The 26,535-nt window shown below is 35.8% G+C and overlaps 1 protein-coding gene across 1 annotated transcript in view; it reads right to left on the reverse strand.

The window, feature by feature from the left end:
• Positions 1-20,998: 20,998 nt before the first annotated feature.
• The window catches only part of LOC105388201, a 64,065-nt gene continuing 58,528 nt past the window's right edge, over positions 20,999-26,535 (reverse strand). The window contains exons 8-9 of the mRNA XM_048629364.1: positions 24,239-24,362; positions 20,999-21,768 (exon numbers count right to left, since the gene is read on the reverse strand). Of these exons, the coding sequence (XP_048485321.1) occupies positions 21,661-21,768; positions 24,239-24,362 (232 nt within the window). The 3' untranslated portion in view covers positions 20,999-21,660. The remainder of the gene's footprint in view (positions 21,769-24,238; positions 24,363-26,535) is intronic.

Consider the following 26,535-nt stretch of genomic DNA (forward strand, 5'->3'; position numbering starts at 1 on the left):
CGAATCCTTTCACTACTTCGGTCAACGTGCTAAGAAGAATCGCACAGAGTTAGGCATATTATATACTCAAGATTTAAAGTATGAACAATTTAAAAACAGAAACAATTTTCTTATAGAATCGGCTACTACTTGTTGTAATCCAGAATTCCAAGGGGAAATCTTTTAAAGGCGAAGCGACGCAAGGCTTGCGCTAAACAATAGTGTTTCATATTCATAACATACAATTTAAAATACACAATACGCACGTTATACAACCATTATTTAATAAACATTACATTGATAAAACATTAGGTATATTTATTTACGAAGTGCCTGCTGCACAAAAGGAGCTTTCCCATAAAGTTACCAAGTATGGCATGGAATTTAATCAGTGACTATTAAATTCCGATATAATATTACAGAAAACAATATCCGACAAAACATAATGTAATTTTTCCTCAAAAAATCAATGTGTGTATAATATACTGATGTAGGTACTTGGTTTTGTTTTTGGTGAAAAAAAAATACAACACCTCTAAGTTTTAGAATTGTACACATTACCATAGACTAATATTAGTGTATTAGTCTATGACATTACACATTCTTCCGGCCTCTGGGTCCATTCACCTCTCTTGACGTCAGTTACTAATAAAGCTGCACCCTGTATAAGTATATCTACACCAAACACCCTGTGGACGAGGGATAGCGATGAAATTATGACATTGCCGACGACCCGTCGACCGTCGCCATTTTCTCTGATGAAGTAGTTTTTTCACAAACGTGACTTGGGCTGATAATTCTGTAATGCCATTTTAACGAACTCTACTAGAAAATGTATTGTGCTGACTACTGGCTTCTGTAAAGAAATGACAGTCAGTGTGGTTTCGATTGTAGGAATGGAAATACCTAGGTACCTACTAAGAGTTTACTTAATTATTAAATTCAAAAGATATTAAGAAATAGAAAGATGAAAAATGGCATAATATATGTAACCTATATGTATGTATTTTCTTGAAGAGTCTTTGTCATCATGAACCTTACATACATTTATTGACGACTAATCATTGGTGAAATAGATAATTAATGCCGAGTTGCAGAAAGGAACTTTAAGCTAATGTCGGCATTAAATCTATGTCTGTCTCTTTCTGGCCGTATATGGTCAAGGCAAGGCAGCAATAGATTTAAGGTCGACATTAGATTAAAGTCCCTTTCTGCAACTCAGCGTAAGCCATACAAAACTGTTTGAATTGATGGCCCTTTCGTGTTGATTGGAATACTCAGAAAAGGAAGACTAAAAATTACTCTAGAGTTCATCCTATTCTGCGTCGGTGAGTAGGTATTAGTAGTACGTATTCTTCTTTTTTAGTAAGTGAGTAAATTCGTAAATCTCTTTAATTTCCCCCACATCCTCCATTAGGCTGATTGATAATGCTGTTTGTTTGGATTGTACTTACTAGTTCTAATACAGACCGAGAGGATAATAGAATAGAAAATAAAATGTTGAAACGTATGTACCAACCTCTTTTGTTACAATACAATCCAGGTCATATTTTTTAGCAATTTATATGTTTATTCAAGTACCTACTTAGGTATATTTATTATTTATTTGTAGCTATATACACTCACGGTCAATGAAAAGGTTCCACTGAGAAAACACCAAATAACTCCTAAATCGAAAAGGCTAGCTTAATAACGCCTTCTGCATTGAAGTAGATTTAACAGAGCATCAGGATATTAGCAACTAAAAACAATAATATTTTGTTATTTTTTTAATGAAATGTTTTAAAATATGGAGGCCGTTTGGTGTCAATACCTACTTTGTGCGTGGAACTTTTTCATTGCCCGTAAGTGTAATATATAGGAGGCTAACTGCCTTAGAATTTGAAAAACCAACAAACAAGACAAATCCAGCTAAGAAAATGTATGGTAAGTATAATATACTTCATATAGCCATTCTTCTTCAAATTCTAATGCAGACCTCACTCTGCTCCGCATCACGATACTGCAGAATCTCTGCCATTGTACCTATACACACTGTTTGTTCTGATTGTACATTAATTGTAACTGTGTTCATTTTGGCAAATAAACTTATTATTATTATTATTACGATGCGTGTTGCTTGCATTGTGTTTCCCATGAACGCACAAAGCGTGTATTTGGCAGTCGGCATCTCTCTCTATACCTCCACAAAACTCCCTTTTCAGGTGCCTGAACTCAGACTTCTCTTCGTTATAAGTTACAAACTATCGTTTCAGCTACTTAATAATGTACGGTGGTAGAGGAAGGGAACTCAAGATCAAAGACTTATATTTAAAACTGAGGTAGATTCCGAACATGCGCCAAAAGTTGAAGCGCTTCAAGGGGGGAAACAGCATCTTTCCATTCGGGCCGTTTCTTTCGCTCTCAGATATTTAATTATGCCAATGTCTGGTTCCTGATTTACCAGGATTGTTATTTAATCCCCACGGAAAAAGTGGGCTGTTATAAGTTTAACCTATCTGTGGTAGCTTAGCTCCCAAACGACTGATTAAATTTTCGTTTTGTCCTTTTAGAGTAATACTCTAACGGTAAATTACAACAAGTGTTATTAGCAATATTTTATCAGAGTCGACTAAGGGCCAGTTTTTTGATCCCTAGTTAACTCAACATTTGGTCAAAAATAGTAACCATTAGTATTCCAACCAACTAAATTCATATGCTGCGGTAAAAAACCCATATTAGGCAGTTCAAAAGTTATGCGACTTTTGAATATCGGGGGTTTTTAACGTTGGTTAAGTTAGGTTATTGACAGACGTTTTGCTTAGTAAGTCGCGTCTACCTCACTTTACACTACAAGTCTTTGCCCAAGACCACAACACAAGTTCGCAACTTCACACGCTTCCGTGCTCATTTTATTTTCCTCCTTAATAATGTTACAACATCTACAGGGATGGAAAAAAGGGTTTCCTTATGGAATACTTCGTGGTGTGAAACCTTTTACTCGATTCTGGATTACAATATACAGGGTGCCCATGGCGATGTCACATAGGGAATAAACTATTGCCAAAAAACGAATATAATTATAATTACATAAACAAAACAAATTCGACGCCGTATACACACATTGCACAATTATGTTTATTATTTCACGTGCAAACTTTCGGTAAAATACGAAATTATAGATATAATTAATTATTACATCACCTTTCAATACCTACTTATTGATATCCACAACCCCAGAATCAGAATAGTCTTATTTTATTTCATTGGTATTATGCTATCAGTCATTTCATTGGTATTGTTTGAGAAAACATATTGTTTTGCCAACATTATTGTCCCTTTTGTTATTTTATAATACCAGCAGACCAGATCACAGGGGGGTCACTCTATGTTACGTAGTTTCGGAGCGCTGCCGCGGGAGCCACGACTTGTTGTGTTAGACGTCCCGATTGTACAACAGCTCTCGTTCGTTCGTTTTTCGTCAGTATAGAGTAACCCTCCAGGAAAATCGCAGTAGTGACGTCCCAAACGTTCTTCGAAATTGAACTCTTTGAATTGTAATTTTATGTGAATTATTGAAAATTTTTTGATTTAATTGATATTTACATTTTGATGGCCTCTGTTATACGTAGAAATTCGATCATCTTCAATGACTTTTCTAAACTAAATTATTGTCGAAATTATATTATTCCTTGTATTATAAATTATGATATAGTTTGTATACATATTCAAAATACCGCTCTAGGACACCCTGTCTATAAAAGACTATGTATGTATAATTGTCAATTTTTCCTCATAGTAAGTACATATTATAATAATAAATAGAAGAGCTTTTTCCTATTTTCTTATGGAACTTTACCATGTCTACAATACATTTTCTATTACAGTAAAAGGAAATTACTCTATCGTTGGTAGTAGTGCAATCCAATAGTAAATGAGGGTAGTTGTCTCAAAGATAAGAAGATAATATATACCTATTCGCTATGAAGCACATGAACTTTTAGAAAGGTATTTTCAGCAATTTGTTAGTTTGATGGGTTTAAGTCAGTTTTATGGGGAAAGGTATTTTTATCAATTTGTTAGGTTATTCGTGGCTCAAATAATAATACAGGCAGCTAGACGACGAATGGCGTAGTGGTTAGTGACCCTGACTACTGAGCCGATGGTCCCGGGTTCGATTCCCGGCTGGGGCAGATATTTGTTTAAACACAGATATTTGTTCTCAGGTCTTGAATGTGCCCGTAAAATGGCAATAGGCTCGCCCCCTATTACATTGGGACTAACATACACTCTGGCGAAAAGTGGGTGCAGCAATGCACCTCTGCCTACCCCGCAAGGGAGTACATTAGTACAAGGCGTGAGTGCGTGTTTTTTTTAATTTTTTTTATTATTGGAACCACTTTTGCAAGACCCTGTATATCACAATAATTGTGGTAAAATATAAGTGAAAATCATGACTGCCGCCCATCCCTAGCAGTAATAAATGGTCCAATCACGGACGTTATTGCAATTAATACAACGGGCAGAATAATATGGGTAATAACATCGGAAATGTCTGCAATCAGGGGTTTATGTACTGATATAAATTCGCAAGTTGTAGCTGTATATTGTGTATATTGGTCTTTGTATTATACAGTATACACTTAATCAGTAATTCGATATTGCGTGAAATCCATAAACAAGAATATATTATACTAATAAAATTTTTACGAAGGTGCATAGAGTAGATTTAGGTACATATCATAGACTTAGGTCCTGTTTCACAATGTCTGGTTAGTAGCTACTAGTGAGATAAAATACATGCTGTTGGGTCCTCTTGGGTCTCAGGTATCCATGTGGTTTTTCACCCCAAGAAAGAAAAAAAAGAACCATATACCTATATAAAAGATAAAATATATAAACTAAAGACTAAATAAATATATATTAAAGATAATATTATACATAAACTAAACTTCCTTACCGAGTAGTATGTAGACAAAAGATAAATAAAGATAAACTTATCTCATAAAAATTACCACTCTTCAAAAGGCACGGACAAAAAAATACATGCTGTCACTCTCTGTTATTATTTTTTTGACAGTGACAGCATGTATTTTACCTCACAGGTAGCCACTAAGCAGACATTGTGAAACAGGACCTTAGTAATCTTAGTATAATACTACGAAAGTATACCTACTTAGTTTATGGTACATACTGTGTGGTAAGTAAGTATTTCCCAATTGACTTTTAAGCAAAATTTTAATTTTACAAATACTTCCAGGAACTTTTATTGAAATAAATGTTTGAAAACTAAGTACCTAGGTACATTTAAATTCTGACAGGTAAAAAATTCCAGGTAAACCATTTTGAAGGGCTAAAGCTGGTAATACCGCTAATAATAAACACATATTCCAATAATTCCGTTATTCATGGGTAGAGGAATTAATATAAAAAGGTGCGTAATACACGGATTCCCTTGAAACGGATATGAGTTTTATAATTCTCATAATACTCATATTGCACTAATTGTGGCTCGTGTCAAAAAGCTGCTTTAATTTTTTTCCAGGTAATACGACAGTTAATAGTTTTAAAATTGGCTTTTAATTATGTTTTTTTTTTGGCTTATAAATATAAATACAAAATATGCTCTGGCAGGAAAATGTATTGAGAAAGTTAACACCAATGTCTTTTTTAGAATAAACTTGTAAGTAAACTAGTTCATTGTTTTTTTTTTTGCAATCTTAGCCTTCCCTGCTCACAACCTCACCTTACAAAACACGTTAGTCACTAAAAACCAAATCTGAAAATCCGTTCAGAAAGTAAATCGAATCTTCAAACCAGCACCAACCAACTGTTAAAAAGGGTGCATTCGAAAACACGTAGAATGAAATATAACGTTACTTCTACCATGTTGCCTAGTGGTCTATGCATCGCCGCCCTATTTCCGTCTTGGCACGGCAAAATGCACTAACCAGGAATAAAAATGTCACAGGGCATATGAATTCAAGTCTTATTGCTGTGCACTTAGGTTGTTTCTAGGTGTAAGGAAGGAAGATCGTGTAGAGAGCTCTTTTTGCTGACAAAGTGTGTGGTTGATAGACAAGGGTGCCAACGAAATTATATTCGTGGCTTTAGTGTTTATTTTGATAGGCTCTGCTGTTTGTTGGATCTGAATTTCATATTGATGAGCAATGAAGTGTTGAGCAAAGTTTTAGAACTTAATTATAATTAAATATTCAGTACAACATCAAATCATACAAAACAGATCTTTACACTGTTTATTTTATAAATATTTTGTTAAAAACTATGTACCTATAAAGTTTGTTCTGAGTACGGTAAGCTTCATAAGTACGCATACATAAATATACTTATTTATTTATATAGCTACGATTTGTATTGAGACATAAATACTTATAATTTTATTTTATTTTAATACAAGTAAATTTACGTGATTAATCTAGAAACTATGTTTTAGTAGTTTTAGGGCTGATTTTAATAGTCAGATAAAAGTTTTATGAGCAATAGCTATATAGCTTATAGCTGTCGCATGTGAAGTTTGGTATTTAGACAGTGACGGCAACAATATTATTCCTCAGATAGCATTTATCTGACCATTCAAAAATCAGCCCTTAGCCTAGTTAATACGTATAATAAATTCCAAGCCAGACCAACAATAAAGTGTTTTGTTTCTAGTCTGGGTTTATTAAATGAAACTGATTTATTACATTGTATATTATATTCAAAATTATCTTATTGCGGAAATTATAATCATCTAATTGCTCTATTCCGATAACTGAATAGTTATAATTAGCTATTTTCTTCAATAATATTTCATAAGAAGATTTCAGTATCATATCAAATGTTTTTTTTAAGAATAAGGAATATAAGAATGATTTAATAGTAGTGTTGGACGAACGGATGGTGTAGTGGTTAGGGACCCTGACTACTGTGCCGAACGCCCAGGTTTGATTCCTGACCTGCACTGATATTTTGTCGAAAGACTGAAGTCTTGGAGGAGGCTCATATAATGCCGTGGATTTTTAGGAGCTGTGTGTGTGAATTAGTAGCTATATTATGTTCTGACTACTGCACATAAATTAGATAACGTGGTATATTTACTGTTATTTATTTATTATGTCTGGCAATGGCGCTGACATGGTGGAGGTATAAGAAATACCTACAACTTACGGTTGTCTCAACAAACTACACAAAACACATGTAGCAAGCCACCGAAACGTCAATACATGAACTTACTTAGGCAACTTACAACTATTCTAGCGAGAGGAAACTTCCCCCAATCACTATGCTTTCTTAGGAGTTAAGATTCTAACTTTGCCGAGTTGCACAAGTAAGCTTTTCTTGTAAAGCCTAGCAACAACCCCTTGAATAGCAGAGAGTTAAAGATTGAGATACTTATAAGCGTGTAAATCTTTACATACAATAAAAGTATGTAAGTATCTCTATAATTTATATGCACAATCTTAAATCATCATCATAATGGGGTAGTTTCAAGGACCCTGACGTTTTGTTTATTGTTTAAAAATTGTAGTTAAAGTAAGTAAAATTTAAATAAACACCATTTTATTTCTTCTTTCATATTCGTATTAGCGGTTACTCCTTATACAGGGACCTGATACCGAAACTGAAATCAGAATTTGGAAATTCGCAAAAAAAAAATTCATTTTCCATAGTAAAAAAGTCACGTGACCAACAAAGTTTCTATGGAAAATGATAATTTTTTTTCGCGAATTTTAAAATTCTGATTTCGGTTTAGATATACCATGCTGCACATGTAGGTTTCGGCGTAGTATACAAATTTTGCAACATCCTGTAGATTGATAAGATGAACAATCCAAAAACATCCTTACTTTTTACCGTAAGCTGAAGAAAAATAAATGACGTCTGTTTGCAATATAACTCTGCTACGGCCACGAGCGCTACGAAGTATTTCGTAGCAAATTCGTAGCAAGCATTTTGTAGCCAGGTTCGTAGCTCTACGTTTGTAGCGGAGAAATTGGTTTCAATCCTAACTAATATTATAAATGCGAAAGTAAATGTGTCTGTCTGTCTGTCTGTCTGTCTGTCTGTCTGTCTGTCTGTTACTCTTTCACGCCAAAACTACTGAACGGATTTGAATGAAATTTGGTATACATACGGTCTAGACCCTGGGAAAGAACATAGGCTACTTTTTATCCCGGAATTCCCACGGGAAAACTTTTTAAGGCGAAGCGAAGCGCGCGGGAACAGCTAGTTTAAAATATTTACTCTAAATACTTGCATTCTCGTGTTAGACACACGCACACATGAATTCCTTTTTTAAATATTCAGTTTTATGGTTTTTGTAACTATTTTATACTTGGTGAAGTCATTGTAGGTGTAATACTGTCAAATGAAGTAACTTAAGGCTTGGACCATCTCGCCCTGTTTATAAATGACTGTATAATTGTATATTATTTATTTTGAGCAATAAGGCCGCCTTTTTGTACTGTTTTTTTATAAATTTATAAGTTGTTTTTTGTTTTATTTCCTTTGGTGCAAATAAAGTGTATTATATTGTATTGTTATCTATATTATTTTTTCCAGTGAATTATTATCTATAATAATGATTTCCTTACTTACGCCACAGCCATAATTGACATGTTTTTGTTTATATTTATTATGAATTCGATGCTCATGTTCCTTAAACACCGTAATAGGTATGTAGGAATAATGAAAAAATATAACATCAATCACTAAACGCCGCATATTAGGACACGGCGTTGTCACGCATCCATCCACTTATATGTATCACGCTCGTTACTTATATCAGCTTTCATGTTGAATTACAATTGCGATCGCAACGCGTGCCTAGAATATGGAAGTATATTGGAAATTGATTAAAATATTAACTTTGAAAATACGTAAGGCAGTCTATATTATTATGATGAAAATCGAAGTGTCAGACTGCTGCGCTCCATGACTCTATCTCATTGTATTAAACATGCCGATCGCACCACACGACAGCTCTCGTTCATTAGTTTTTCGTCAATATAGACTTGTTCTTCTCGCCTACTTCTATGGGTGAAAGTTAAGTAAGTTAACTAATTAAATTAATTTTAAAAATCTTTTATATCTTTAAATTATTGACTGCTAGAGCGCACTAGGTGGCCGATTAAGTTTATATAAGTCTACAAAACTTTCTATTAAACACATTATTTTGTTAATAACTACTCAGAGACGTCCTCAACGCACCAAATAAGAAACATTAATGCACAAAAATGCAGAAAATACGTAAAGAAATCCAAACTTTCAAAAACAAAATATTGAAATCAAAGAAGAGTTCAAACAAAAAAACTGCACTCTGTTAAATTAAGCTAAAAATGTAAACTTTAGTATAGTTGATAGAGAACCCATCGGCCTTGATTCAGAATAATATTTATATCACGTACGTGCTAACTGCGCCGGCCTCTTCTGATGATGTATCAGGACAGCTCTGCTGAGAAATGGCATCTCTATACTTCAACAACCCACTATAAATAAACCACTACAATATTAAGTTCCAATTTCTCCATAGTCGGTTAGAGTATAACCATGTATTAGTTGTGGACTTTTGACACATCTGTCAAGAGTTTTATATGGAGATGACGTATAATTGATTAACCAATCCCGGTCGGTTAGATAACCGACAATAGAGAAATTGGCACTAAGACTGGTACTGGAATTATTTTTGTATTGAAGAGAATAAAACAGGAGTTCTTACCAAGATTCACGTTACCGCTGTTTAATAGCTACTAATCAAGGCAATTATTTTTTAAATAATTACTTCCTTTACCTATACCTATTATCAGTAGGAATAATAAAACACATTTTGTTTTTTCTGCTCCCATTATTTTGTGCATACATTTTTATTATTTCAGAAAACAGAGTATTCCTGAAAGCTTTCAGCGTTTGGCGTGAAAATTATGAATAGAGCTAAGTTTTTTCAACTGTTTTTATAGTTTCAGACTGTGTTTGGTTTTCTCTTCGGAGGTAGCTCATAAAACACGCTCTTTTTTATAGCAGATATTGTTTTTGTCTACTAAAGGTTCAAACACCTGAGTATGATAAAAAAAATTGTAAACTTTTAGCATTTGACTGAATCTACTCAAAAGCTTAAATATAACATGTAACCGTCCAACAAAATAAGTTTTTTTTAAAGTTCATCTACTTGGTAGCTACAATATATTACAAGCAGATTAGGTACATATTGTAACGTATATTACCATTTAAAAGATAGATACATAACCCTTAATTTTCGTAACTGTCGAGGTTAAAAATACAATTCAAACCAGTAACTTTCGACCATTAACTGTGAAAGAACATTAAAAGCTGTACAGTTAAACCACAATCCCAAAATCATAGAGCAACGAAAACAGTTTAAAGTTAAATTTACGTTTATTGTCCAACAACAATGGTTATTCAGTGTAAACAATAGAAATATATCCAACGTTAGGATTACGGTATTGTTATTGAAATTTTAGCTATTAATTCGGTTTATCTTTGTATCTGAAGTTGTAGCTGTAACGTTTGAATGTGAAAGCTGTAGGTACTGCCAAGGTTAATGTTATCATAAGCTTTATATTTATTATGTAGGGACTGGCAGTTAAACTTCTGTGTAAGGGAGCTTTTCCAGTAGAGATTGATATGCTATGATGTGTTGCTGTGTATGCGTTTGATATCCACCGATAATATTCATTGCTCCATATTAGGCATATAACATAGCACCTTGGAAACGGATTTCATAGAAATCATCGCACCATAAATGCATAGCAGATCCAGTGGCAAGGCGCCCTAATAAGTTTTCAGTACTATTTATTTAAGTATGCTAGGAAATAAGGAGAAAGAAGGAAGGAAACTTACCTGGCAGGGGAAGCTATCCAGCTGGGAGAGTGTGTTTAACCTCATCGGTTTTTTACTTAAGACGACCGAATGGCGTAGTGGTTAGTGACCCTGACTACTGAGCCGAAGGTCCCGGGTTCGATTCCCGGCTGGCTGGCTACAAGGCGTGAGTGTGTGTGGTTTTTTACTTATCTTAAATGATGATGATGATGATGATCCTCGTCGTATCCGACGACAGCGACCTTTATCTTGAATACTTTCCCTTTGAAGTGACGATTGAAGTTCCGTCAATAGTTCGTCAATCGCATGAAATTTTTCAATTTGCTGACTTCAAGCACTTGCTGCTTATACCCATTTAACTGATAAGTACTTACATTATACTTCAATGCCTTCACCCCACTACTTCCAATCACGAGTATATAGTTTTAAAATAATTAAAGCCACGTGATTTATTTTGCCTTGAAAAATACACATAAATAATTTGTAGAGTTTTAAAATAATACGAATGGAAAAAAGATAAAAAAACATATCCAGTATTTTACAATTTGTAAGTATTTATTTCTTATTCACAATTTAGGTAAATAACAATCCGTTAATTTTGAATGTCTTACAGTAGTTATTATGATTAAATACAAAATAGACGCATTTTTCCTGAAATAAAAATGACATATTATGTATCTAGCCTATCTGAAACCTAGTTAAACATTGTGAGATATGGCGTTTCGACTTTCTCCGTGTTCGGCATCATAAGGGTCACAGTGACAGTCCATTTTTCTCTCCACCTTTAATTTGCAAGGTGCGGGTGCCTATATAAATAGAGTGAGTCGCCCGCGCGCCTCAGTTGTAATATCACCATGCAGAAATGACTAGGTTTCAGATAGGCTAGATACATAATATGTCATTTTTATTTCAGGAAAAATGCGTCTTTTATGTAGTCTGAGCCTATCTGAAACCTAGTTAAACATTGTGAGATGTGTTTATTATCGCATGGTGGAGAGAAAACCAACTGTGACCCATAAGCTACTGATGAGTATATCAGTAGATAAATATTTGAATCTATAAATTTATAATGCATAGATTTCTAAGTAATAGATATACTAAAAAGAAAGGTATAAGTATACATAAGACTTAAGTACTTCCTTATTATTCCTGACTTGTCAGAAAGTTATGGAAGGTATGTACCTATACATATAGGTAGGTATTTATACATATGGATACACACAGTGCCTCTTCGAAAGCAATACTTATAAGTAATTATTGATCAAAATCTTGTTATTGTCAAGGCAATATTTTTAACATACACTAGCCGAATGGATGGAACCAGTGAAATACTTTGCAACAATATTTAAAAGCTGTAAAATGTAGAATATCGATCCAGGCCGCTGGGGCTCAGGTCAGCACATGCTGACTAGGGTATGTAATTCTGGACTGACCTCAGAAATGCAGCAGCCGACCCTGGAGCCTCGAGGACCTGCTCAGTCAGCCCTGTACGACGACACGGCCTGCAACACCTGGCGCGGCATCTAGTCCTTGGAACGAGGAGTGGTGCTTGAAGGGAAGATAATTTTACTAAATATCTCAGCCTTATCAGCTACTGGAAAAGATTAGATGAAGGCTGTGACTACTATCATTCTGTATCATCATGTGTGAATATTATGAGCTCTGGCAGCATTCCTTGGTAGATGACATCAATTAATAACGATTGATTAACACAACAATAACAATTATAATAGTTGATAAATGAAACCCGGCTAACATGTCTTAACTGGGTAAGTAAATGATCAGTCATGCCTCCAGGATAAGTAAAATGTTCAGTACTTCATATGAAAAACATTAACAAGGTCACCTTTAGGTATGTTCGTCAACACTAAGGGCAGGTCTCGGCCAAAACCTTAAGGCTTCGCCTTGTTGCAACTTCAAAGGTACGTAGGTAGGTACCTACTTACATTGTTGTAGGTTCGATTTTGAAACCATTAAGTCAACCTAGATAAAACAAAATAAAATAGCTCGATTAAATAAAGATGGTACGTAAAGATGTTAGTTGTACCTGATCAGACCTGACGCAACGACAGCCAACATAGATTCTCTAATCTGTGGAAGCAACAATCATGGTGTCGGGAACATGGACAGTTGGACGAGCCACCTCGAGCCTGACTTATCAATCAGAACTGACAGTTCGCCAACAGCAGATAGCTTGCGGCTATCTATAGGTAAACTTAGGTAGTTAGCTATACCCAAGAAAAAGTCCTTGGACATCGATATGACAGTGGAACGGCGAATAACTGTGGCACTCTTTAAAACAAAAAGGCTTGTTGTTGTCCAGCTAAGGAAGGTTACCTACTTCAGCGACCTGGCATTGCATTCTGAAAGAACTGCGAAGAGTTTATTATGACTAATAATTATTACTTATTTAGAAAGTTTTCAGCAAACTAATAAATCAAGCAGCTACCATGTCACCGCTGGCCGGTTATAACTCTGTACTAGCTTAGTAGATATAAATACCAGTTTTAGCCTTCAGCTAGAGGCCAGAGAGCTCCTAAATGAGATGCGAGTACGAGCATGACACAAGTAATTTTTTACTTGGTAACTAGTCACGTAACTAACTGAAAGATCCATAAAACAGTTGAGGATTACTCAAAATGGAATTGTGAAAACGGCACGTCTGCATCTTAACCAGTCAGTCTAAGTAGTTTCAGCAGATACAGTGTTGAAAAATAGTTATGAAACGTTTGCGCCAGAATCGAATTAAAAATACATTTTCATTAGAGAAGCCGTTTAGGCATGAATAGGTACTTTCACCCTTTGGATTGTGCTCCAAATGATGACCTTCGAAATTCATAGAAATTTAATGACGACTGCCATTGTTTATTATCTAGCCCCGTACATTGAGTAGGGCTGCGGCTACACGTGATGTGATACACAGTACACAGTAGGGTATATGCATGTTCCCAGAATAGTGGAAGTTATAATTTTACCAAAAGGTAGTCGTCTCGTGCAGGAGCACCGTTACTCGATTTATTAGATACACAACTAGTAGACAGCTGCTGCGTAGGAGGTTCACGCATTTTTGAACAAAGAGCTCGGATACACACTCACAATCCACTGGGACATAAAGAAGACAGCTAATATGGTGCCACTCAGAAACCGCGATGACACTCCGATCATGATCACCCGACAGTAGGATCATAATAAATTCGGTAACTTGTGAAGCGGTATGGTATAGCAACAGCGACTTTCACAAAATCAGGAATTAGCTCAATGCTTTTAGGTTGAACACTCGCCGGTGGGATTCACTTTGCTCACAGCCGAGAAAAGAAAAGACTCAAAGCTGGAATCTGCCGATGTGTCATGACACTTAAGATAGTGTCTGGGGGGTCACTTTATATGACGAAAAACGAACTTTCAGTGCACTGCGGCGCGAGCCGCTCTATCTGTTTGTATGTATTAAACGTGCCGATTGCACGACAGCTCTCGTTCGTTCGTTTCTCATCAGTATAGAGTAACGCTCCTATTTACCGTGCGTCACCATTCCCATGAGCAGTCCAATGATCTTAAGGCAGTTTAGAACAAAAGCTGCATTAGACAGTTTCTTCAGCAGACATCGAAATAAAAATAAAAAATTCTTGCACAACTATCCCCAGGAGCAGTCTACAGGTCACTTTGGGCAGTTCAGAAGAAAGCTGCTTTAATAGAATACCCTACCTCAGCGGAGGCATCAAATTGAAGTGCTATAACACTTTTAGAAGCGGTGCACGTTACCCGATTTGTCGGCAGCCATGCCGATGCGGCTACGGCGACTGCAGGTGGTTACTCAGGCTTCCTTGGTGTGCCCTTGTATGGCTAACATGACCAACCTTGGCAGTAAACGTTCGTCTGCATATGCCAAAATCACTGATGAATAGCGCACGTTACTCGATACCTTCTAAATAAGTCACTCATAATGATGGCTGATGATGATGATGACCGTACTAGCAATAGTGCAGGCGGTTCCGCTGAGCATAAAATCTCTTCCCAGACAGGGGGCGGTTGGATCTGGCAACCAGAACAGGAGTGCCAGGTGTGCGCAGCGATGCAGGTGGGACAACACAGCCGCCAGGGCAGGAGTGCATGGCTGGGTCTATGCAGCGATGCAGGTAGCACAAACCGGTGGCCAGGGCCAGGACCGGGTGTACGCTGCGATGCCGGTGGCACAAAACGGTGGCCAGGGCCAGGACCGGGTGTATCAAAATCAAAATCAAAATCAAAATAAATTTATTTGTCAAAAGCACAGGTGAGTACATTTTAAATACAGGATCTTATTTATAGTGAAGGTTCATGCTATGCTTTACCCAAGGGGCGTACAAAAATTCGAGAGTTCACACACCATGCATAAAAAAAGAAAAGAAAATTAATAACAATCTAAAGCAGTGTAGCTATAATTTACAATAAATGTCACGAGATATAATCAATAGCAGTCAATATAAAAAAATAATAATAATTAAATCATATAATGTCATAATTAATTAAGAAGCTATATTAATACAATATGTCAAAAAAAAAAAAAAAAAAAAAAATATTATTATTATTTATTGATAAATCAATCAAACCTTTAAAATGTTTGGTCTGAGAGAAATTCGTGAATATTATAATAACATTTATCTATAAGGAACTTCTTTAGTTTAGCCTTGTATAAATGAGATTGAAATTCTTTTAGGGCTTGTGGAATTTTATTATATATAAGAGGAGCCATATTTATGATATTTTTTCTCATTAGTGCTGTTTTGCAACTTGGTAATGAGAGTTGATTAATGTACGGTGAACGAAGAGGTACATTGCGCATTCGTGCATTGGATTTTTTTGAAAATAAATAAAGATGACTATGCACAAAGACACCTATTTCATAAATGTATATGCATGGTAATGGCATCAACTTCAGTTTTTTAAAGTAGGGTGCACAACTATCAGTGTTCTTTAGATTACACATAGCCCTAATACATCTCTTTTGTGCTTTGAAGATTTGTACGTTATTGCTACAATTTCCCCAAAATATTATTCCGTATTTAAGTGCAGATGATACAAAACCATGGTATGAAGTTACCACTGCATCCAAATTAACTTCCTTTCTGAGTTGATGGAGTGCATAGGCTGATCGACTAAGTTTTTTTAGAAGTTCTTCAGTATGTGGTTTCCACGTTATTTTACTGTCTATCACCAAGCCCAAGAATTTGGTTGATGATACTTCTTCAATGACATTATCCTCATAGGCTATTCTTATTTGGGGCGGTTTTGATCTTTGGCAAAAGTGAATAATTTTAGTTTTGTCAACATTTATTTGTAGATTATTGTCTTTTAGCCATTTTATAACGTCTATTAATGTTTTGTTAATGTCATTTTCATATTCATCAAATTTATTACATTTAATTATGGCTGTGCTGTCATCTGCAAATAGTATGAGAGGTTGTGTTATATGTCTCGGAAGATCATTGATATATATTAAAAATAGAAGTGGTCCCAGTACACTGCCTTGGGGTACTCCATATTTAACTTTTTTAGGATTGGACGAGTAAGTATTAACATATCCGGTTTTTAAATCTATGTTTGATATTTCTGTTATCTGCATTCTGTTACAGAGATATTTTTCAAACAATCGAAGTACATTGCCCCTGATACCATATGATTGGAGTTTATTTAATAATATTCTATGATCAACGCAATCAAATGCGCTTGACATGTCCATGAATATTGAGCATATTGGTATTCTCTTGTCGATATTCATTATAATGTAGTTTAAATGATCAAATATCGCCATGTCAATTGTTTTGTTTTTTTGAAAACCTTTTTGCTCTGGGCACAGTATTTTACGTTTTGTCAGATAGAGATATAGTTTTTGGTGGATATATTTTTCAAATATTTTTGATATTACTGATAGCATCGCTAAAGGTCTATAGTATTTCATATTTTCCGGATCTTCTTTTTTAAACATAGGCTTTATTATTGCTATTTTTAATAGGTCAGGGAATGTGCCCTTCTCTATACACAGATTAAGTATGTGGCTTAGTGGTTGAGCTATTGCTTCTGAGACAAACTTAATAACCTTCGTTGAGAGGCCATCGTGTCCGACGCTGTTTGTGTTTTTTAATGATTTGATTATCTTAATAATGTCATTTGATGTAGATAGCTCAAGAAACATTGAATTTAAGAAAGAATCTCCTGTGCTATTGGTCATAGGGGATATAGATTCATCTGTAGAGCTGATTTTATCTATGAAATAGTCATTAAAACATTTTGCGATGTCAATAGGGTCAGTTATAATTGTATTATTAGTTTTAATAGTATTTATCGGTGGCTTAAGTAGCATATTTTTATTTTTATTTATGATTTGCCAAGTCGTTTTTGATTTATTGCATGAGGTGCGGATTAAGTGATTATTTTGAGCTTTTTTAGTCAACTTTATTATACGTTTCAGCATATTTTTATACCTATCGAATTTTGCTTTGTTTTGGTCGGTCGGAGAAAGTCGATATGCCCAAAGTAGTTTTCTTTGCTTCTTACTACATATTTTGATCCCACGCGAAATCCATTTTTCTTTCCTGTTTATCGGTTTTCTAATAATTTTTTCAGGGAAACACTGTTCATATAACATATTGAAGAATTCCATAAATTGACAATACGCTTTATTTGGATCTTCCATATGACAAATTTCTGTAAACGAATAATTAGACAGATATGATTTAAATTTTGTTAAATTTTCATTGCTGTAGTGCCGTCTTCTCATTAGTAAATAATTAAAAGCGTAAGTTTTTTTGACTGGTAATTGTAAAAGCTGTGCTGTATGATCCGATAGTCCTAAGTCTAAGACATCGCCTTTACAGTCACGTCGGATATTATGTGCAAAATTATCTAGGCAGGTTTTACTTATCAGCCTAGTGGGCTCATTAAATTCAAGTTTCAAATTATAGCTTAACAGTAAATTTTGGAACTCCTGTGTTTGTCTAGTATTGTTTAAAATATTTATATTAAAATCTCCACATAAAATAATCTTTACATCTTTTTTGTTATAGACTTTCTTAAGTATATTTTCACAGCATTCATAAAATATATCATAATTCTCCTTTTTAAGGGGGACTCTATACAAACATATAATAATGGTCTTATGATCTAACAATTCTACTGCACAACATTCTACATAATTTGGAACGGAGTATTTTTTTACTCCTGTTAGTTCCTTGTATCGTAGTCCATTTCGTACTAAAATACAAGCACCTCCCCTACATTTGGTTTTTCTCGAAAAATATGAAGCTAATTGATAGTTTGGAATGCTGAGTATGTCTTCATGACCCGACGGCATGAAATGTTCAGTAACGCAAATTACATCAACTTGAACTTGCCTTTCTTGTAGTTCTTTTACATGCAAAATAAGCCTATCGGATTTATTAATAAGCCCTGCAATATTTTGATGCATAATATATAGGTATTTATAAAAGAAAAAAATTATTGCTATTATTTTTACTCTTGGTCTCCGAAACATGTCCTATATTATCGTCATTCACGATTTTGTTATTAATGTAAGAAGTGTCTAGATTACTGATTTTATTTAATAGTTCCTTTAATTTGTAAAATATATTTTTCATTCCATTGTTGTTGACAGTTCCATATTTCATATTATAAGTTACATAATCATATGTCAGTTGCAGATTGGAGTCAAGAATGTGCGCATACTTGTGAGTGGTGACGTCTAACCATAAAAGGTTATTAAACGTTTCAACTCTCCAGTTGAACATGTTTTTGCTGTGGGAGCAGTTGTATGTTGGTAGGCAGATGACTATATTCGTGAAATCTATGGTTTGAAGTGTAGTCCTTATCTGACTTATCACGTCAAAGTAGTTACTTGTGCATTTGAAGTCTTCCTCGCCAATCATAATGACACAAAAATCGTTCTTTGTGTAGTTTTTTAATGTAGTTTTTATACTTGAGATAAGTGTAGCAATATTACCATTTGTGTGGATATGGTGACAGTATCTATAATTTCCTTGGAACGTATTTTCAGCGATCTCAGTGATGTTGTTATTTTTGTTGCTGCTTATTATACAGATATTGTGTTTCTTCGCATTGTTTTTAGGTTTCATAGCTCCGTCTTTAGTTGTAATTGGTTCATATTGGTATTTTGTGGCATTTGGCAGTACTGTATCGGTCTGTGTTGCTGTAGTAGTATATGATGTATTCATAAGTGTAACATTTTTTGGCTTGGAAACTATTGAGCCATTGGTTTTCTTTGGAGTAGATGAAGTCTGCTTAGTTTTCTTTGGTGTTACGTCGCATGTAACTTTTTTGTAAAGTACGCATTTCTTTTTCATTTCTTCCAATGAGGCCTTCAGAGAAGCATTTTCGAGTGATAAGTTTTTTACTTCTTCGTGCGCTATAGATAATTGGATTTTTATGTCGTCTAATTCGTGTCGTAAGTCTTCCAATTTATCACAACTTTCTGTTGATATATTCGGTAAGCTATTTGTGCTGCCATCTAGTGTTGAGGACGAGTAATTTGTGTGTATAGCCGCCAGGGCAGGAGTGCATGGCTGGGTCTATGCAGCGATGCAGGTACCACAAACCGGTGGCCAGGGCCAGGACCGGGTGTACGGTGGCACGAGACGGCGGCCAGCGCAGGAGCACAGGGCCGGGTGTATGCTGCGATGCAGGTGGCACGAACCGGTGGCCAGGGCAGGAGCGCAGGGCCGGGTGTACGCTGCGATGCAGGTGCCACAAGACGGCGGCCAGCGCAGGAGCTCAGGGCCGGGTGCAGGTTACACGAAACTTCAATTTCACCGAATCGGCCTGCCTACCCTCAGCGGGTAGGTACCGGCGGATCACATTACTCGCCGCACATGCCACAATGTCCCAACATACTGAAACTCGGAGCCACGTGCTTCCTGTAAAAAATCCTATGACGGTCCTGGAAAGCTCCTGTTTGTAAAGCCTTACATAAGCTATAATCAAGTGCATTATTGTAATAGCAAAGTTTTTATCAACTGTTTTCTAAAAATATTAGAAATTGAGGGTAGAAAAATATATTTTTATTATTTTTTCCTTTATAAAATTAACATATGCTTTACTTAAAGCGGTCATTAATGTAAGTATCTAGCTCAAGCGCCACTAGTAGGACCGAAATATGTGATCAATCATCACCACGACTATTGAATCGGACCCTACTGCGTGGGATAAAAACCCCAAGCGCCGGAGCATTATGACCAGTGGCTGAGCTTTTAAAAGCAGTAAATAATAGCATTTTACTCACGGCTTATCAACTCAAACCTTCGTTGCGAAATCCTCAGCAATGGCTGCGTGCGCAGCAGCCGGCAGGCCCCGCGCCGCCTGGTCCGCATCACGCTACAGCTCCCGGCAGCGAGGACTCCGCAAATTCAATATTATATTTTTCCCCGTCGAAGCGAAGCCGACGAGAACCGTGGCTACATTGAGCCATTTTGCCGAAGTGTTCACTTCAAAAATCAAAAACCAACTGAGGCGCGCGGGCGACTCACTCTATTTATATAGGCACCCGCACCTTGCAAATTAAAGGTGGAGAGAAAAATGGACTGTCACTGTGACCCTTATGATGCCGAACACGGAGAAAGTCGAAACGCCATATCTCACAATGTTTAACTAGGTTTCAGATAGGCTCAGACTACATAATACTTATTTATCAAACAGATAGAAATAAATTATAATGTAGCTGTTATATAACTTTAAATTAAGTATTAGTTAAGTTGTTAGTATCAGAAATTAAATAACGAATACAAAACTATGGTAATGGCTATAACCGGGTGTTTAATATAAACTCATTTAACATTTTCTACAAGAGCTATAATATACTTTAATATTTACATTTAGGCCAAGTCCACAAAGTAAGAAACGCCACGTCCAATACACAAATTTTATTGTTTAGTTATTTGCCAATTCATATGTTTTATAAGAACTTAACTTATCTTATATATTTTTTCTTACTTCTCTAGAATTTATACAATTTAACAAAATTATAATTTTACTACATGAATAATTTTTCAACTCGGATATATCGGAAATATAATTCAAAACTCGTTTAACGTAAAAAAACACACGTTCATTCATATTTTTTTATGGTAGTAACAAAGATACATAAATAATTTATTTTCAGTAACTTAGTCTATGTATAACAGAACATTGAACAAAATAGTCTTAATTATCAAATAAATTAGTCTTTCAACTTTACATTCCAGAAACCAAAAATTAATCTAATACAGTCAAACAAGTAACTTACTTAGTGAATGCCCCACCATAATTATGGGGGTTACTAACTTGCGGTTATAAGTCAAGTCTATGCCATTTGCAAAATTTGCCGTTATTGTACAGATGCCGCCGGTAGATAAGACTTCAAGATAGATTGCATGGATCGGCTTTTCTTGAAGGTACTGAATAAATTATTGATAGGGGTCACTGTAACTTATGAAAAACGCAGTTTCGGCCTATCGTGACTCTATCTCGTTGGCTTTAACGTACAGATGTTGTGGTAAAATAGTTTGTTTGTGTTTTGTACAACTAAAGTAGCCCTCCATGATCCGTACTAAAAAGCGCACGATAAGCTTGTGTCTCAATCGCTTTGAAACGAATCCGAAGTGAGTTGTCAGTGCATTTACGTAAGAGCACCTGTGTTTTTTACTAAAACTCGACGCTCCAGCATCAATGTACTAGAAACCTTGTTGTACAAATGGCTTAATGAAACGAGTTGCCACGGCATCTATACCCTTGCCCTGTTTTCTCAGAAACATAGTATAGCACATCATTATGACAGAGTACTATAGCGCTTTGACATCTTCGCAAGATCTCCTTTGTCGAATTAAGTTGTGGCATCGGTCCCGTTTAAACTTCGTTTGTGTCCGTCGACGGAGATACGCCAACTATTTGGCTGGAACACTGCTTGTGGGCTTGTCCCGCCTTTGGCACTAATACTAGTTGCTCCAGATCACCCTGGAAAAAAAACATAGTGTCAAGTCTTAGAATGGACAACATTTCATTTTCTTTACCCTATATTTTTATTAGTAATTCGGAAAGTTTATAGAAAATTAGTGGACCCGTATTTTTTTATTTTGTATTTACATAAATTTTTGCATGTTATTTTTATCTTTAAAGTTAATTATTTTAAAACCGGAAGTGACGTCACATATTAGGCTCAATTTTTATTTTTGTCTATTGCCTGAGTCTCTAAAAAAAACATAAATGACACTGACAAGTGACATTTAAACTTTGTTTACATGCCAACCAACAAATGGGTCATTTTCAAATGACCTTGATATTTCTAATGATGGAAAGTAGGTACTTATCATGTAAAAAAATAAGCAGAAGCATTTTTTCAGCTGTGTAGGCGGTGGCATGCTCTGGGACATATTATATAGAGGTTATCTCTTAATAATAAATAAAAAAAATAGTCAGAAAGTGTCAGAACAGAATTAATGAAAATGACCCAAATAAACAACAACGTCACGATAAAACGTCAACGTCAATCAAAAATGAAAGTGACAGTTACTTTGTTTTTAAATCTATAGGCTTTGATCATCAAAATGCATCGCACCTGATGCATGATGTCATCAGCACTTTTTTACTATTTTATGATTTTCTCGAAAATGATACATCCAAAAAATACAAAAACATTTTTTTTGTGGCCTTTAGCGCTAAATCTCGAAATGGTTTTCGATTTATAGCAGCTTTAGTTTTTTGAAATGTTGTCCATTCCTTATTCCTAAAGACAATGAGTACATACCTAAAGAAGCACTAGGCATAGATATTTACGGCTATTTACACGTCATGCCCGCAAATAAAGAAACAATGTTAAAACATATAAATATAATAAGACAACTAGTTAACCAGTTTTTATTTATTTCATAGGTATTCCTTTAATATTACACCCTACTCTCATATACGTATTTAATAATTATAATACGAGAGGTGTATCGCCATAATTCCTTTTCCTCGAAGCTTACTTCCTATCATTTCCGCGTATCTGTTACTCTTATTAAGAATACACAAAAAACCACTCACGTTCAAAAACGCATGAATAATAACACAAACCCGAAAATCATTTCGGCATTCGGGCAAATCTAATAAAACCTATATATCGCTCACAAAGGCTTTCCCGATCTCAGTTAAAAACGGGCAATCATGAAACAGTGAGGCGTAAATTTCCTCAAGTACCCCACACTTTCTATTCCCGAAGCGAGTACACAAAATAAAACTTTTGTGTACCAAAAATGCAGAGTATGTAGTAAATTATAGTGGGTTTCCGGTACAATACCGGCTGGCACAAGCTTCGTAATATACAATGCCATTGTGCATACATTTTAAGTGTCCTTGTGGTCCACCAAGAAACATTATTGTGACGATTAAATGAACGCGATGTTTTTCGTTGGTTGCTGATGCTGTGTGAGCATTCTGATTCACATCAATGTGTTCTTTATCGGTATAAGTAATTCCACAAAGCGATATTAGTATCTTTTATTTTCAAGGATATTACCTGAAAACCAGTCTGGCACTTCGGATATAAGTACATAGGTTCCATTCCATAGTATTATGGTAGACTCAAATATATTTTTCTAGAGAGTCATTTTCATTAACACTTTGAATTCCGGCTACGCAATATTGCATAGGTTCGCACCAATGATACAAGTTCTTTATTTTCTATGCCTCATACTATGTGACTTTCTTCTGACCCTAGGAAGTATTTCTGCTAGCACTTATAAATACTCGACCTATTAACATGACCTAAATGAAGTATTTCCCTACAGCCACACTAATAGATTGCATAGGTTTCTCTGCAACTAATCCATAATCTGTGTACTTATAACAGTATTACGATTTACGAGTCCTTCCCCAATATTTGCACTAGTCCCTTTCATGCCTCCCTTTGATTTTATTTAATAAGATTCTAGCGGACTAAGAGAGATGAGATAGTCACTTACTTGTGTAGAAAAAGGATTTCATAAAAGAGAGCCTTGATGTGATGTAATAAAATATGAATTTAAACTGGCAGTAAGTTACTGAGTTACTGTCAGTATCAGCTTGGGAACTCTAAAATCTTTTACTTTTTCTTGAAAAAAATGTCTATCTAATAAAAAAAATTACAAAAACGTGATAATATTGTAAGGGGGACAAACGGCTACTCCTGTAAGTCTTAGGCGTCTTACCTACCACAAATTCACGGGTTCGTTATCGACACAGATAGACGTCACTATATTGCGATTCGCATTAATACGTGGCTCTGATTGGTGGAACGAGTATTTTTTTTTTTTATTTTCTTTATTTTGGCTACAAACAGTCATTACAAAACATTATACATATTATACGAGATTATCGACGGCGACAACAGACCCGTGCCGCGGCTGCTGTTTGCACTGGCACATTGGCACAGAATCATTTTTTCTGGCGGTACTATAAAGTAACTCACAGAGAACAGGTATCCGATGATGAGGTCGGCGTCGCGCGGCGTGTCCAGCGCTCCCGGCGCCAGCACGTCGGTGCGCAGCCAGCGGCAGTCCACGTACGCACGGACTGTGTTGTCGTCGTGGACACTGGGGATGAACATGTTGGTTTAATACGATGAATAGATAAACAACAATGCATACCTACATACATAATGCTCTTTATTGTATGTAATTCGCGAAGGAGTAGGTCAGGGGTAAGCTACCGCTTTTCCCTGTATAACTGTACTTAAATTCCATATTTCTACAGAATTTTAAGAATTATTTAGTACATGGCAGAATTCGACCCCACAGCCGAATTGTGGCAGATAAGGTCTCATTTGTGAGACCTTATCCGCCACCACGACCCTAAACAATAGAAATCCTGCAAGGAAAGAGAAAGCGTGGCCGTCCCAAGCAGACCTGACGACGTACGGTATCGGTAGTGGACGAAGCGATGAAGATCGGGAAGTCACGGAGCGAAATCAAACGCAATTCGCGATCATACAGTTACTTATGTACCTATATTTTGGTGTCTATTTACATAACATAGTTCTCCGTAGGCCTAAAATAGAAGAAATAATATATAATAATAATAATAATATGTGGGGACATCTCACACACGGCCATCCGACCCCAAGCTAGGCAGAACCTGTGTTATGGGTATCGGACAGCTGATATATCTACACAAATACATAGATAGATACCTACTAAATATAAATATCAACACCCAAGACCCGAGAACAAATATCTGTGTTTAAACAAATATCTGCCCCAGCCGGGAATCGAACCCGGGACCTTCGGCTCAGTAGTCAGGGTCACTAACCACTACGCCATTCGGTCGTCGAAATAGGACCAAATTCGAATTTTATCTATGAATTCGCAAAGTAAAAGCTACATAAAATGTCGACAGTTTCTGTAAATACAGGGATTGGCAGCGTTTCACACAATTTAATTGTATCCATAAATACTGTGATAAAACCGGAAAACTAGAGCCTTTGTCACCGGGATTACGCTTTGAATAATAGCTAGTATTCGTATCCAATACATATACCTCTCCAATACATACGCCTAAAAACACACGTTGTGAAATAGGTATAAAAAAAATATATAAAAAACACGCACTCACGCCTTGTACTAATGTACTCCCTTGCGGGGTAGGCAGAGGTGCATTGCTGAACCCACTTAAAAAAAATATATATAAAAAAAATATCATTTTACTCGTAAGTAAAACAAACTTTACTTTTAAATTTAGAGAGACGTCTCCCAAACCATATAGGTCTGTACAGAGTCCGGACACAAGTCAACCTACCGAATTTAATAAATATAAAAAAACCCTCCAGTTCACACTGCGAAAATTCAAAATCGATTTATTGAATACGTCTTCCAAGCCAGAGGAAAGAGGCATATAAAATAAATTATTTTCTTTGCGGTATCTGAAATAGGGTTCGGGTTATATCTAGATTTATACCTGGAGCGTTCAGGGAATACTATATGCGGAGAGCTATTTCATTCAGTCAGCGTTCTGTGCCCGCATTGCGCTTTATTTATGTCGTTTTTTCGGCCTTTTAGTAAAAATATACAAATAAGATAACCATTGTGTGCTTTTTAATAGGCGAATGAGTAAAGCGGGTATTTATTGTTTCATCTGTGCATTGTGTACTGGGGTGCCCAAGGTAAGTATCAACTGTTCTTTATATACATTCGGGGCACCGTAATAAGTCGGCAGCTGATAATTGAAATGAAATATAAGTTTCACTTTTGAAGAATAGCAATAAAACTAGTTCAGTAATTATAAACTACCATACAAGATCCTTAAATTATCTTTTAATCAACAAGCAAGCCAAAATACTAGCAGCAGAATACATACGCTGAATAAAACCCAGTGGTCACAGATATCCGGGTGTTGTCTTATCCGGGTGTCCCGCAGATGCGGATAAACTTGCGACCCGGTTTAAGAAGCCGGTAGTAAACTTACCTAGTTAACGATAGCCCGGCTCAGCTGTGTGCTTCTTGCGAATATACCTATATACACTCCGAGCCAAGAGAGGTGTATCACGAACTAATTTCGACGAATGGACGAATGAACGAACGAAGTGATTAGTTCACCACCACAATCACTACGTTCGTTCGTTCATAAAAATGAGATCGCCACTTCCGCTGTGTGACGTGACGTGTGACATACAGCCAGCATACAGCCTTTAAAATAAACTACTATTATTAGTAGTATATTTTTTTATCTGCCATCAAATAGTCGAATGTGTTACGTAGACATATTCAGGGT

Source organism: Plutella xylostella, chromosome 23 (assembly GCF_932276165.1).
Source record: "Plutella xylostella chromosome 23, ilPluXylo3.1, whole genome shotgun sequence".
Lineage (NCBI taxonomy): Eukaryota > Metazoa > Arthropoda > Insecta > Lepidoptera > Plutellidae > Plutella > Plutella xylostella.